This window comes from Mauremys reevesii, linkage group 1 (genome assembly GCF_016161935.1).
Source record: "Mauremys reevesii isolate NIE-2019 linkage group 1, ASM1616193v1, whole genome shotgun sequence".
Lineage (NCBI taxonomy): Eukaryota > Metazoa > Chordata > Testudines > Geoemydidae > Mauremys > Mauremys reevesii.
The window spans coordinates 32,474,325-32,488,617 of record NC_052623.1 but is presented as its reverse complement, the minus strand read 5'-3'; the positions used below and the strand labels follow the sequence as shown (position 1 = coordinate 32,488,617).

General features: G+C 47.1%; 1 protein-coding gene across 1 annotated transcript in view; it reads left to right on the top strand.

Annotated features, from left to right (window-relative positions):
• LOC120403269 overlaps positions 1-7,749 on the top strand; it is a 112,560-nt gene extending 104,811 nt beyond the window's left edge. Inside the window, exon 3 of the mRNA XM_039534168.1 lies at positions 7,422-7,749. Within this exon, the coding sequence (XP_039390102.1) occupies positions 7,422-7,711 (290 nt within the window). The 3' untranslated portion in view covers positions 7,712-7,749. The remainder of the gene's footprint in view (positions 1-7,421) is intronic.
• Positions 7,750-14,293: the final 6,544 nt, after the last annotated feature.

Below are 14,293 nucleotides of genomic sequence, written 5' to 3'. Positions count from 1 at the left end.
AGCCTGAAGGTTCAAAAGCCAGAAGGTAAATTTAAAAAAAGAAAAGTATTTCTTTTTAAATCGTGTGATATTTAAGCTGATCTCACTGAATGTTTGAAGGTGGCAATACTGCTCTAGTGTAGATCAGGAGTAATTGCACTGCAATCAGTGAAGTTAAACTGTTGTACAATATATATATATATGATCTTCCAAACTAGGCTCAGTATTTTTACAGCTCTCTAGCCTGAGGTTGGCTTGCAAATCGTACTTATGAAATAGCAATGAATAGTTAAACCCTTGTAATGAACGACTTGTTATTTCATGAGAGACAAGGTGGGTGAGGTAATGTCTTTTATTGGACCAACTTCTGTTGGTGAGACAGACAAGCTTACACAGGGCTCTTCTGTGTAAACTCAAAAGCTTGTTGCTTTCAGCAACAGAAGTTGGTCCAATAAAAGCCATTACCTCACCTACCTTGTCTCTCTAACATTCTTGGACTGAGAGGCCACAACAACACTGCAAACAAAAGTTATTTCATTTTTTCTTAACTTAGTCTTTATCTTCTATGTAAGTTTCAAATTGTTTTTCCTTCCCCAACACCAAATTGGTTGTTTACAGGGTGTGAGCAGTGAGTGATAGAATAACCCTGGGTTACATTTAAAAAAAAAAACGTTCCAATAGTCTCTTGGCAGAGGAGGAATCGATCCTGCTTAGAATCATAGACTTGGAAGGGACCTCGAGAGGTCATCTAGTCCAGTCCCCCTAGTTCATTCTCTCAAAGATTCTATGCAGCCTTTTCCCTCATGCACAAAGGTTCATCATAGATCTCACCATGACCAGTAAAGAAGAGCCATATAACCACCCCAGAATTGGGAGCAGTGCAGGGAACATCCTTTGTTTCCCCCAAGAGCTGAGTATGCTGCATCTGCAGAGATCACATACACAGATGGCCCAAGGAGATTGCAATCACAGCCCTGATTCTCTGATTAAGCTTGTTTTTTGTGTGGAATATTTATAGGAAAGTCTTGAAAAATTACATGAAATTTACTAACTGATTTGAGAAAAGTACCTTGGGCCTCTTAAACTTGAGTATCTCTCTCTCAATTCTAAATGCATTTTCCCTTACTGTTAATTTTTTTACATTAATTTTATTTTACCTGAATGCAAATATGATACCTCGAAGACTCCTAAAGCATGTAACATTTGGGACATTGGCCAGGTCCATCTGAGCTGTTCTCTTCTAGTGACTTGTCTGAAGTTTCTGCACTTCAAACAGTAAAGTTCTGGAGGGTGTTTAAAGGCCTCACTGCACCTGGAAATAATACTGTCTGTCTGTGTCAGTTCAGCGATAACTGCGATAAGTACAATAAAGTCATTATCTTTACCTATTTTGGTTCTTCTTTGTCCATTACTGTAGTATCTGAGCGCCTCTAGGCAGATAAAATGCAAGTCAATGGTACTTAAGTGCTTGGGGCTCTGCCCCTCAAAGATACTTAGGCATCACTCTGTTCAGCATTGCAATGCCTAACTTTGAAGTGGCTTACTGCCCAGGGGAATCCTCAACCCTGGGCTAGGCATCCAGGTTCACACCCTACAATGCAGAAGAGAGAGGTGCCTAAAAAAGGACCCCATAGAAGCTAGCAAGCTGAATGAGAGGCCACCTAAATTCTCCAGGAGTGAAATGCTGAGAAAAGTGACTTAGGTACCCAAGTTGCTGACCTGGCACACCTGGCTGATGGGCCAGAGCTGGGCATCTCAGCTGGCCCTGGCCCAACCAGCTGAAACTGTCTTCCTGCTTGATACCTCTTTCCCACTCGCCCTATGAGTTCCTGTGCCCCCCATCATCAGTGTGGGTTCTGTGCTTCTCTCCCACCTATTGCTGATCTGCAGCCAGCCTTTCTGCTCGGGTCTGACAGGTATCAGGTGTTAAGCTCCATACCTACAGGACCAGGCTCTGCTGATGAGATAGGGCATCCCCTGCTTGCTTCTCAAATCCAGCTTTGGGGCCTCTGGGGCTTCAGCTTGAGCAAGGGCTCTGAGCTGCTCATTATGCATGGGTCAGCATCTGGGTTTAGGTCAGTGGAAACTTACGCACCCTAGGGACTTAGGCACCCACAGGGTTAGGTGGTGGCTGAGCATTGGTTTTGAAAGTGTCAGTGGTACCTAAATGGTGGATTAGGTGCCTAAAGGGGTAGATAGGCCCCAGATTCTCAGAGGTATTTAGGGGTCTATGTGCCTAAGTCACTTAGATGTTTTTGAAAATTTGACCCTCAGGCATGTGCTTTAACTTTGTATAGGTGAGTAGTCACATTTAAATCAGTGGGGCTACTCATGCATACACTTAAACCAGCTTAAATTTTTGCCGGGTCAGAACCTATGGGTATTTACCTGTTACTGCATATAATCATAAACATGTAGGGCTGGCCTAGAAGGGACCTCAAGAGGTCATCAAGTCCAGCCCCCTGAGCTGAAGAAGGACCAAATAAACCTAGACCTTCCCTGGAAGGTGATTGTCTAACCTGTTCTTCAAAACCTCCAATAATGGGGATTCTACAACCTCCCTTGGAAGTCGATTCCAAAGCTTAACTATCCTTTTAGTTAGAAAGTTTTAATCTATATCTCCCTTGCTGCAGACTAAGCCCATTACTCATGGTCCTACCTTCAGTGGTCATGGAGAACAATTGATCACTGTCTTTTTTTATAACAGCAGTTAACATATTTGAAGACTGTTTTCAGGTTCCCCCCCTCAGTCGTCTTTTCTGAAGATTAAACATTCAATCATTTGTTTAACCTTTCCTCATAAGTCAGGTTCTTCTTCAAGTAGTGTCCCTATGGGTGATTCACTTCAGGTGCTCATGCGATTAGAGATTTTCATTAGCTGTGTCCTTTCAGCCCACACATGCACTGTACATATCCTTGTGTCCTGTGCTGTGGGTGAACTGCCATCAGTTCCTTATCAACCACCTTCACCTGAGATAGACCTGCTTTTAGCATTCCTCATCTTCTTAGAATCTTTTTCTTAGTGTTAGTTCAGCTTATTAAGTTGTTAGTTTAGTTTTTAGCGAGAGGACGGCCTTCTCCCTTCCCCCCTCCCCCCCCATCGGGGAGACTTGCCTTCTTCAGGAGATCATGCCTGGATCTCCAGACTTAAAACATTACATCACTTGCTGGGAGGCTTTCCCAGTTGGCAATGGCCACTCCAGGTGTCTCCACTGCCTAGGGGAATTACACTTCTGTGGGATGTGTAACTTCTATTTAGCTCTGAAATCTAGGGCCAGGAAGAACCAGGAGATCAAGCTGAGAATTCTTAAGATGAAGCACTCCCTTCATTCTGGAATGGAGCCAGGCCCGGAGACGGCCCCTGTACACTGGTCTCCGGCAGCGCCTGCCTTAGTGAAAATGGTGCCCTGGGTGAAATTGTATTTTGGTACCTCTGCCCCGGCAGGCACCCCACATTGTCCCTGACCCTGACAACTCCCCCCCCCATCGTTCCTGGCCCCGACAACTCCCCTCCAGGCCCCACTGACTCCCATAGTGCTTAATTTGTATTGAAAGAGGTGCAGGGCTCAGCCCTGGCACAAATTAAACACTGGTTGAGCAGCTGGTGCTAGCCTTACATCCAGCTCGAAGTTTTGGGAGGTGTGTGTGTGAGAGGGGGAGTGTGTGTGTGTGGTGGAGGGGTGTGAGAGAGGGTGTGTGTGTGTGTTGGGTGTGTGTGAGAGGGGGTGTGTCTGAGAGGGGGAGTGTGTGTGTGGGGGGGGTGTTTATGAGAGAGGGGGTGTGTGTGTGAGAGAAGGGGAGTGTGTCTGTGTGTGTGTTTTGGAGTGTTTGTGTGAAAGAGTGTGTGTGTGTTGAGAGAAAGTATGCATATGTGTGTGAGAGAAGATGAATGTGTATTTTGGGAGTGTGAGAGAGAGGGTGAATGTGTCCTGGGGGTAGTGTGTGCATGAGAGTGTGTGTGTGTGTGTTAGGGGGGAGTGTATGTGTGCCTAAGTGCTTGTCAGAACGCTGTCTCTTTGAGAAGAGCATTCAGGAGCCTGAACAGCAGTTCCCCCTCTGCACCCAGAGGCATCAGCAAAGACATGCTCCCCTTGACCCCTACCCCAGCTCAGCAGAGATCGGGTACACAGGTGGGGGGTGACAGCACAGGAGGCAGGCTCCAGGTCAAAGTTTGGCCCAGGGTGGCTCCATACGCTGGGGGAGGAAGGGGAACAGGAGCAGTGGCAGCTGCAGACAGCAGGGCAGTAGAGGGGGAGGGGCACCCCTACATCGGAGGAGTTACCTGGCTATTCCAACTCCTTTCCCCCCCACAGCTCAGTCTCTTCCTTCACTACAGATGCTGCCATGCCTGCCTGGCTGCCTCTAAGCCCTGCTGGCCATCAGCAGGTGAGATGGGTTGGAAGTACCAGCACGGCATCCTCTTGAATACTGCACCCTGGGCAGGGACCCAGCCTGCCCCTCCTAAGGCAGCCCTGGTCCAGGCAGAGCTAGTGCCCCTTTGACTTTGGTACATCACTTCTCCAAGAAGGGGGACTGCCTCAGAGAGCTGTAAAGGCCCCAGGAAGAGGGGCTCTGACTCACCTCATAAGGAGACTGTTCCAAAGAGATCTTGGTTTCTTGCTTAGTCGATGGTCTTGGAATCACTGACTTCTAGGTCTGGTACTGTGGAGCCCACAGGATCCTCAGATACTTCTTTTTCTTCATCACTTAGCCGAAGAGTCAGCCATAGTGATCGTTGGCCATTTGGTATGTTCCTGTGCAAGGCCGCAAAGGCTTGATGGGCCGAAAGTTCAATGTTGGAACAGACTTGATGCACCCATGTAATAGGGGGTCTGCCCCTGGGCCGTCTCCACCCCTCAGTTGGTGGAATTTTATCCTGGATGTTACAAGCCACCCAGAGAATGGCGTTTGCCAGAACATCTTGAGGCATTCTGGTGACATGTCTGAAAAGTGTAAGACGCCAGCAGTGGAAAATGACCCCAGTAATGTGTAGACTGGAGCAACCGTAAACGTCTGCGTCATCCACTTTATGCCCAATAGATGATGATGGCATTTTGTGTGGAAAGCCTCCAGTTTTGCCCGGGCACGACGACTGGCAGCCCCCGCTACCCTCCACCCCCGGCTTGCCGCCCCAGGCACGTGCTTGCTGCGCTGGTGCCTGGAGCTGCCCCTGGTAGCCACTCCCTGCATGGCTCGCTGATCATTGAGACGTAGTGTCTGACTTGTTCTTGCATTCATTACAAGTTTTGCCTGTTAGTCAGGTTCAGATCTAGTATGACTGGTAGCCTTCATGGTGGGACTTGTAGGAGCAAGCTGGTTTTACTTCCTGCCCTTAGAGTGGAATGGAATGTGGGGGCCCGACACTGCTAGCTTTGGCTTAGCACACGAGACAGGTTAATCTTGTCACTTTACAGAGCTGGCCTTTGGGCCACATGCTCTTTAGGACTCTCTAAATAAAAGGCCCATCTCATTTAAATGGGAGATGAATTTCATTTTGCTGCAAAGCTTTCACATTGCGAGCCCATCACTAGGGTTTTTTCCTAGTTCTCAACATGGCTCTGAATGGCTGACCTTTGGAACCCACAAACTTTGTGGATTACCAGGGTTTTTGGAAGCCCCTGAACTGACTTGTAGGTGACTGTGTGTGTGTGTGTTGAATATCCCCACCAATAGCCCTAGGGATGAGGTGGGACAGAATAATAAATAAGAGAAAACACAAATGAGAAAATTGGGTCGGAGATAGACAGAATGGGTGGGAAATGGAAGGTAAGAAAAAGAGGAGGCTAAAGAGAAGGAAAAAAGAAAATACCTACCCAACTGTCAGGTGAGTGATTTTAATATATTTATGCTCCTTTATTGTTATTTCACTGACAGATCTCACTTCCAATGTAAGTCTTGGAAAAAATGGATAGGATATGCTAGCAGCCCCTAGGCCACCATCTATTTCAAAATTATCCCTTGATAAAACAGGTTGGCAACTATACACAACTGATCTTCATTTCTCCTGCTGCAAAGAAAGCTGGCAACATTTTATTTAAAATGAGCCGTTCAATTGGGGTGCTACAAATATTTTTGGGAGGCCTTTGAAAAATGTTAAAAACAGTATTGCTGCTTAGATATCTGCTCCATTGCCCAATTGCTCATACTCAAGTTTTCGTAAACTTTAGCATCAGGTCACTGCACCTTGTCCTAGCAACTTCTGAATGAATTTAGGAATAATAATTCATAATTATTTTAAATTGTAATTTATTAAAACGTTTTAATTTATATTCTTACCTTACCTGATTCATGTCCCCTTTTAAGTATCAGAGGGGTAGCCGCGTTAGTCTGGATCTGTAAAAGCAGCAAAGAATCCTGTGGCACCTTATAGACTAACAGACGTTTTGCAGCATGAGCTTTCGTGGGTGAATACCCACTTCGTCGGATGCAAGTAGTGGAAATTTCCAGGAGCAGGTGTATATATATATATATGCAAGCAAGAAGCAAGCTAGAGATAACGAGGTTAGTTCAATCAGGGAGGATGAGGCCCTGTTCTAGCAGTTGAGGTGTGAAAACCAAGGGAGGAGAAACTGGTTCTGTAGTTGGCAAGCCATTCACAGTCTTTGTTTAATCCTGAGCTGATGGTGTCAAATTTGCAGATGAACTGAAGCTCAGCAGTTTCTCTTTGAAGTCTGGTCCTGAAGTTTTTTTGCTGCAGGATGGCCACCTTAAGATCTGCTATTGTGTGGCAATACCCCTTTTGAGTATTCTTTTCTTGACTATACAAATTTAGCTCCTGCAGTTGGTCATCACATATATTATATCTCAATCCTCATTATATTTGCTGGCCACCATAAATTTTCCTAGTTTTCCCACTAACTTTCCTAAAATGGGGCAATTAGAGCACAAAGTATTTTAGGTGCCCCATCACCCAGCAATTTCTAGATTGCACCTCCCAATCAATCTGATCATGGTTGAGTTTTTACCTTTTTTTACATACTTAATAAAAGCATAAAATGTATTTTGATTTTTAAAATATGCCCCTGCATAGTTTGTTGGTTCAGATATCTGTACATAACCCCTTTGCCACTCCCTTCATTTACAAATGTTATCAAATTAAGTTGTGAACTCCTCACCTATTCATAATGAACAAAGTACATTCTCTTACCGCTCCCTGGTCCTCGCCTCTGGGGAACGGAGAGCAAATAGGCTTTAAAGTTTGCCTTGAAGGTATAGCGTACTTTCAAAATGGGCGCTTGTGGTGGCTTAGATTGCCCTTGACCCTGCCCAGGGGGAGGACGTGACGGTCTATGCCGAGGGGACCTGCTTCTCCTGCGGGAGAAGTCCTGCCTGGGTCTAGGCGAGAAGGGGCGCTGTTGGGTGGACTGGGATTTGAACGGCTTTCTTTGGGTAGCTGGGGTATGCATGCCCAAGGACTTAATAGTTTTTCTTGTGTCCTTCAGGGTATGAAGACGGGAGTCAGTTTGCTCTGCGAATAGGCCCTGGCTGTCAAAGGGGAGATCCTGTATGGTATGTTGCACCTCAGGCGGAAGACCCAATGACTGGAGCCAGGCATTTCGGCGCATGGCGATGCCGGATGCTAGGGTGCGTGCTGCCGTGTCTGCAGCATCGAGGGAGCCCTGAAGGGAGTTGCGAGCTACAAACTTGCCCTTCTCAGCAATGGCCCCCAATTCCGTATGAGCCTCTGCTGGAAGGAGTTCTTGGAATTTTAGGACTGCAGACCATGAATTGAAGTTGCACCTACTGAGGATCGCACGATGGTTCGCAATCCATTGTGAGAGACTACCAGTAGAATAAACTTTTCTACCAAAAAGTTTGGCGTCCTTTGATTTAGGGGCGGGCCCTTGTTGGCCCTGTCTCTCTTTTGCGTTCACTGCATCTACTACAAGTGAACAAGGGGCAGGGTGGGTGAAAAGGTATTCATATCCCCTGGTGGGGACAAAGTACTTTCTTTCCACCCCTTTGGCGGGGGAGGGGGGGGAATGGAGGCTGGAGTCTGCCAGAGTGCTTTGGCATTGGTCTGCATGCTTTTATTCATGGGGAGGGCCACTCTGGAAGGCCCTTCTGGGCCTAAAATGTCCACCATAGAATCCTCTTCTTCCACAACCTCCTCAGCTTGGAGGTTCATATTTAGGGCTACACACCTGAGTAGTTCTTGGAGGACCTTGAAGTCCATCGGGGCGGGCCAGACATGGACGTGCCAGCCACGGTCTCGTCAGGGGAAGATGAGGATGACGCCACCAGGAGAGCCGGGTTGGAAATGGCACCTTGGTTTTCTGGGGGCAAATCTTCTCGGGTGCCTGGGGTAGCATCTACCACAGGGGCTGGCTCTGCGGGTTGTTCTGGGTCTGGAGGAGGGCGGCTGAGGGTTGCCTCAGGGGGCCGGGTGCCTGATTGTGTTGGCAGGCGGGCAACAGAATGGGCGCCCTGGGCCTGATGGTTATGCCCAGGGGGTCCAAAATTGCCACTGGGGTTGCCAGTGGGACACCGAGGGGTCGTGGCCAAGGCTTTCTGGGCTCAAACGAGGGATGTCCGTAGCCCCTGAAGCTCTCCCCAACCTACTGGAAGGGGATTGGGAGTGTGACGACCAAGCGGGGGAGCGGTGCACAAATGCAGCAAGGGGGGCACCGAGTCCCTTGGGAGACAAGGGTTGTACAGTGAGCGGTGTTGTAATGCCGACCGCGACCGGTGCCATGTTGAAGTGTGGTGCCACGAGGCAGGCCGATGCCATGTTGGGGAGCGGTGCCGTGAAGGAGGCCTGTGCCGCGCTGGGGACCGGTGCTGCAGTGGAGACCGGTGCCATGATAGAAAGCGGTGCCACGATGGGGCACGGTGCTGCAATGGGGAGCAGTGCCACACTGGGGAGTGGTGTCGCGAAGAGGATTGTCGACGAGTTGCAGATTGGAGCTGTGGCGACGAATGGCGCGGAGATCGGTGCCCCGAACAGTGCTGGTCCGAGCGGTGCCGCGAGATTGCTGAGTACGATCTGGACCTTGAGTAGGACCATGTTATGGCAGCCGACAGCGACCTTGCGTGTGAACGGTTCCGAGAGTCAGGGCTGCGGGACCAGCGCCGCGAGTCTGACCGGTGTCGTGAGTCAGACCGGTATGTGGTATGGTGCCGGGACTCCGAATGACGCTGAGACTCAGAGCAGCGTGGAGATGCTGGTCTAGGGTTGGACTGTCCGAACAATGCCGGGGCTGGCGCTTGAATCGGGGACACTAGTGCCGTCATTTTGATAAGACCTCTGGTGGCTTTGAAGGTGCCTGGAGTGGAAGATAGTGTAACTTGCAGGAGCCCCTGTGGCGCGGGACTGTCCGGAGCAGGCTGGGGCCTAACTGGCTTGTCAGGTTTAGAGATCTGGTCTGGTCTGAAATCTGCTCAACCGGGGTCGCAGTGACCGCTTCAGGCCTATTGGAAGATCCTCCCAAGGCTTGCTTTTTTCAAGCGACTTGGGTGTGGGAGCGCTGCCGGGATGGACGCCTTTGGGGCCTAGGGGATCATTGGTCCCGAGGCGGGCGCAGGATCTTCTGCGGTGCTGTGGCCAGTATTGCTGGGGGAGCACTGTGCACCGAGGCGCTGGGGCCTGAGTCTTGAGACTCCATGAGGAATTGTTTGAGGTGGATTTCCCTCTCTTTTCTTGTTCGGGGCTTGAAGGCTTTACAGATCTTGCACTTGTCAGCCTGATGGGCCTCCCCCAGACACCTAAGGAAGGAGTCATGGGGATTGCCAATGGACATGGGCTTGTGAAAGTAGAATGAATTATATTGTAAAAATAAGAATGGATTAAAGAAATGTATGTACCTTTAAGCAGAAATAAGAAATGCTGAAATACAGGTGCCAGGAAAAGAAACATTAGGCATAAACAATGGTGCTAATGGCGAAACATTAACAGAAGATTGGTAATAGTAAGGAAATAAGATATACATGTCTAGCCCTGGTAAACTTATCAGATTCTGCTTCCTTTGTTATCTTGTTAAGTTCTCGCCCTTTTATCTGTATAAATAAGAGAGTTTGTGTCTTGCATGATGCTCACATTATCTGGGTGTTATTAGCAGAGTGCTGTGCTAATAAAACAGAGTGGGCTGACAAACTGAGTCCTGAGTCTAACTTTGACACAAGAATGGCAGGGTTTGAAGCCCTGGGATAGCAAGTCCTGGAGCCGCGCAGGTCAGTTGTTGAGAGGAGGAACTCCTCCCCAACTATAAAGCTACACTTAACACTACAATAACTACTATACTAAGCTTAACACTACAATAACTACTTAATACTAGGGTAACTATTAAGAATTAACTAATAAAGGTAACTATTAGATAAGCAAAAGCTAACGATTAGTGGAACACTTGATAACGAAGAGACCACTGTTCCAACAACTGTCACTGGCGGTAAGAAGGAACTGAAGAGGGGTCGGGCCGGCGGGGTCTTATATAGAGCGCCATACTGGTGCCATTCCAGGGGGCTCCCCAGCTAGCACGACGGGTAACTGCTAGGGAAAAAGTTTCTGACATCCGTGCATGTGGTGCGCATACATACCTAACTGGAATTGATATGAGCAAGCACTCGAAGAAGAAACATTGGTTAGCAAATAGGTTTCTATGTGCACTACCTGAAGTTTCAAATGGCATTTTGGTGCTCTGTGTATCATGAGTCTATGGTATCTGGCACTGCAAGAAAGTTGAATGAGTAATTGCAGCGAACAAGGTTATTAATTTGGCCAGATGTATTTTTTTAATAAACTAATGTGTTGGACAGTTTTCTTCTAAATAGTCACATAGGCCCAGATCTCCAAAAATATTTGGGTGCCTACCTACCTCTTTAGGCACCTAATGCCACCATTTAGGTGCCGCTAACCTTGTAGGCCTCTAAGTTTCTGCTGGCTGGCATTCACAAAGCCACCTACACCCTAATGCTGCCCAAAGCCCTAACTCAAGCCAAAGCCCCAGAGGCCCCAAAGCAGGATTCTCCAACTAGGGGAGGTTGCTCCTGTAGGCATGCTCAGAGCAGGCACATACCTGTCAGACCCTGCAGCAGGTGGTCCAGATGTAAGCCACCAATAGGTAGGGCGTGCAGGGAAACATAGGGCAAGCATGAGAGAGATATTGCCCATGAACAGGAGGCAGTGAGAGAGATGGTATCAGCTATTAGGGCATAGACTACATAAGCGGCTGACCTGGCTTAGGCACCTAACTCCAGGAGAAGGTTTGCAGCTGAGGAACACCAGCAGAAGGAAATACCTATCTCTGGCCCATTAGCCAGGTACAAAAGGTCAGCAGTTTAGATGCCTAAGCCCTTCTTTTTTTCCCACCCCTCTCCCCACTATTTCACTCCTGGTTAGCTCAAGCAGCTCCCTGCTCAGCTTTTGAGGATCCCTTTGTTAGGGGCTGGGTCACAGGTACTAACTTCTATTTTTCTCGGTGGGTGCTCCACCCCTGCTCCACCCTGAGGCCCCACACCCACTCCCCACGAGGCCCTGCCCTCACTCTGCCTCTTCCTGCCCCTGCTCTGCCCCGTCTCTGACCCCTCCCCCTGTTCAGCCCCCTCTCCCCTAGACCCTGCCTTCGCTTCTCCTCTTCCCACCCCCCGCCATTCCCTGCTCTCAGCCCTCCCGTGAGCACCTTGCTGCCAGCTGCCCAACAGCTGATTAGTGGCCCCACCCAACAGCTGATTGGTGGACCCCGCTGAACAGCTATGGTTGGTGTGTGCTGAGCAGCCCCTCTTTTTTTTTTCTGTGGTTAAGCCTGGAGCACCCACAGAGTTGGTGCCTATGGGCTGGGTTCACAAAGGTATTTAGGTGTTGCAGTGCTACAAGATCAGGTGACATCTGAGTGGTGGTTTGAGAATGTCAGTGGTGCCTAAATGTTGGCACCACAAGAGGCAGTTAAGTACCATTGTGAATCTGGCCTCAGGCACATAACTCTCCCCATGCTTGGTGCTGAAGATTTCATTGGACTGTGCAGGGACTAGGTGTTGTTCCACAGCGTGTTATAACACCTAAGCACCTTTGAGGAGCTGGGCAATACTGACTCATTATATGTTTGAATATTTTACTTTGAAAAGAAACAAGGCTAATATGTCAATATTTTCTAGTATCTTCCTTTCTATCATTCTTAAAGGCAAATTTTTGCTTTCTTAGTCTCCAGGGACAACTTCTGACTTATAATTTACTGAATATTATTTCTAGAGATTCCTAAATTTATACCATAGTTCTTTTAAAAATTCCAGATGCATTGTCTTTTAAACTGAAAATTTACATTTACATCCATAGAAGTGGGTATTCACCCACGAAAGCTTATGCTCCAATACGTCTGTTAGTCTATAAGGTGCCACAGGACTCTTTGTCACTTTTTACAGATCCAGAATAACACGGCTACCCCTCTGATACCTTTATTTAGTTTGTTCAAATACTCTTTAATCATCTTTTTGTTCACTCTTTGCTCTCCAGCTTTCTTTAGTTATTTGCCTTGTTTAAGGTTCTTTTATGTCTTCATTATCATTACCTATTTTATTGAAAACTGAGCAAATTATTTAAAATCTGGCTATTTTGTCTAAGTGTGAAATAGTGTGTTTTGCTATGTTGGAAATATAGCTTCCAAAAACAATTCACATTTTGGTGTGGGTTTGAATATTAATGATAATTCTGTTACTCACAAACCAGCCTATTTGATTCACCAGTATTATTTTTATCCAGCTTTTTCCATGAAGTTGCAAACAGAAAATGCACTACATGCTGTACTGTAGTTTTTCTGTAACTATTCCATTAAAGTCGATTGTTAATCTGTCTCCTGTACTTTCTGACTGTTCCACTTACGCAGTGAAATAATTTAGTATGAACTGCAAATAAAAGGAACTGTCATGTGAAACAGACAGTTGCTCAAGATGCAGAGCATTGGGTTGGAAGAAGGATTGAGGATTGGAAAAGTAGTAACTGCTGAGAACCTTTACAAAGGGGATGTTCAGCAATCTAGGTAGTCTGAGGACAAAGGTTTTACATGTTCTACACTGTGATAAAAACAATAGACCAGCATTATACTTAAACACCAATATTTGCTTTACAGAAAGATTTACATTTCAAAATATTTTTTTCAGCTATTTAAATATTAATGAAAAACTTTTAAACCATTATAGGAAGAGCCCTACCAAATTCATGGTCCATTTTGGTCACTTTCATGGTCATAGGATTTTTAAAATAGTAAATTTCATGATTTCAGCTATTTAAATGTGACATTTCAGTGTTGTAACTGTAGGGTTCCTGACCCAAAAAGGAGTTGTGTGTGGGGGGTCACAAGGTTATTGTAGGGGGGTTGCAGTACTGATACCCTTACTTCTGCGCTGCTACTGGCGGCAGTGCTGCCTTCAGAGCTGGGCAGCTGAAGAATAGTGTCTGTTGGCCATGTGCCCAGCTCTGAAGGCAGAGCCACTGCCAGCAGCAGCACAGAAGTAAGGATAGTATGGTGTGGTACTACCACCCTTACTTCTGCGCTGCTGCTGGTGGGGCACCGCCTTCAGAGCGGGGCACCCGGCCAACAGCTGCTGCTCTCCAGCCCCCCAGCTCTGAAGGCGGTGCAGAAGTAAGGGTGGCAATACCGTGATCCCCATAAAATAACCTTGTGACCCTCCCCCTCCCTCCCAACAACCCTCTTTTGGATCAGGATCCCCAATTTGAGAAACGCTGGTCTTCCCTGTGAAATCTGTATAGTATAGGGTAAAAGCACACAAAAGACCTGATTTCACGGTCCATGATGTGTTTTTCATGGCTGTGAATTTGATAGGGCCCTAATTTATAGGTAAGATGCTCTGTTCCAACTGAACTCTGCTTAGCACAGTAATGCAAACTGTGGTGGGAAAGGTGAATTCAAGATATGTTTGCCCTTTCCCTACTCGACCATGCCGTGGGCTTGCCTGGTCCTAAACATGGGTTAGAGCAGGCTCAGCTGCAATGGACATAAATGGCTATCCTTGTAGCCAAGCATAACCAGAGCACAGCTATGTCCCTGACTCTATAAGCTGGGAATAGGACAGTGTAAAACTGTTATTCCAGTTCTATGCAAGCTAGAGAATCCCCTTAGACTAGGTCTAGTCTCAAGTGGCCAGTTCCATTGATTATATAGCTCCCTTACCCCATCAAGTTTCATGTATCTTTACTTAATTTACAGTGGTCCAAATGGGTTTCTGGAGCACACAATTCAAGTAGACAAAAAAAATTACATATTTAATTTCTAGATATGTCTTAGATTGCAAATATACGCTGTAACTAAAGCCAAAACAGAGAAATGTGTCATGTTAAAATAGGAATGCAAACCCCTGCCCCCCATTT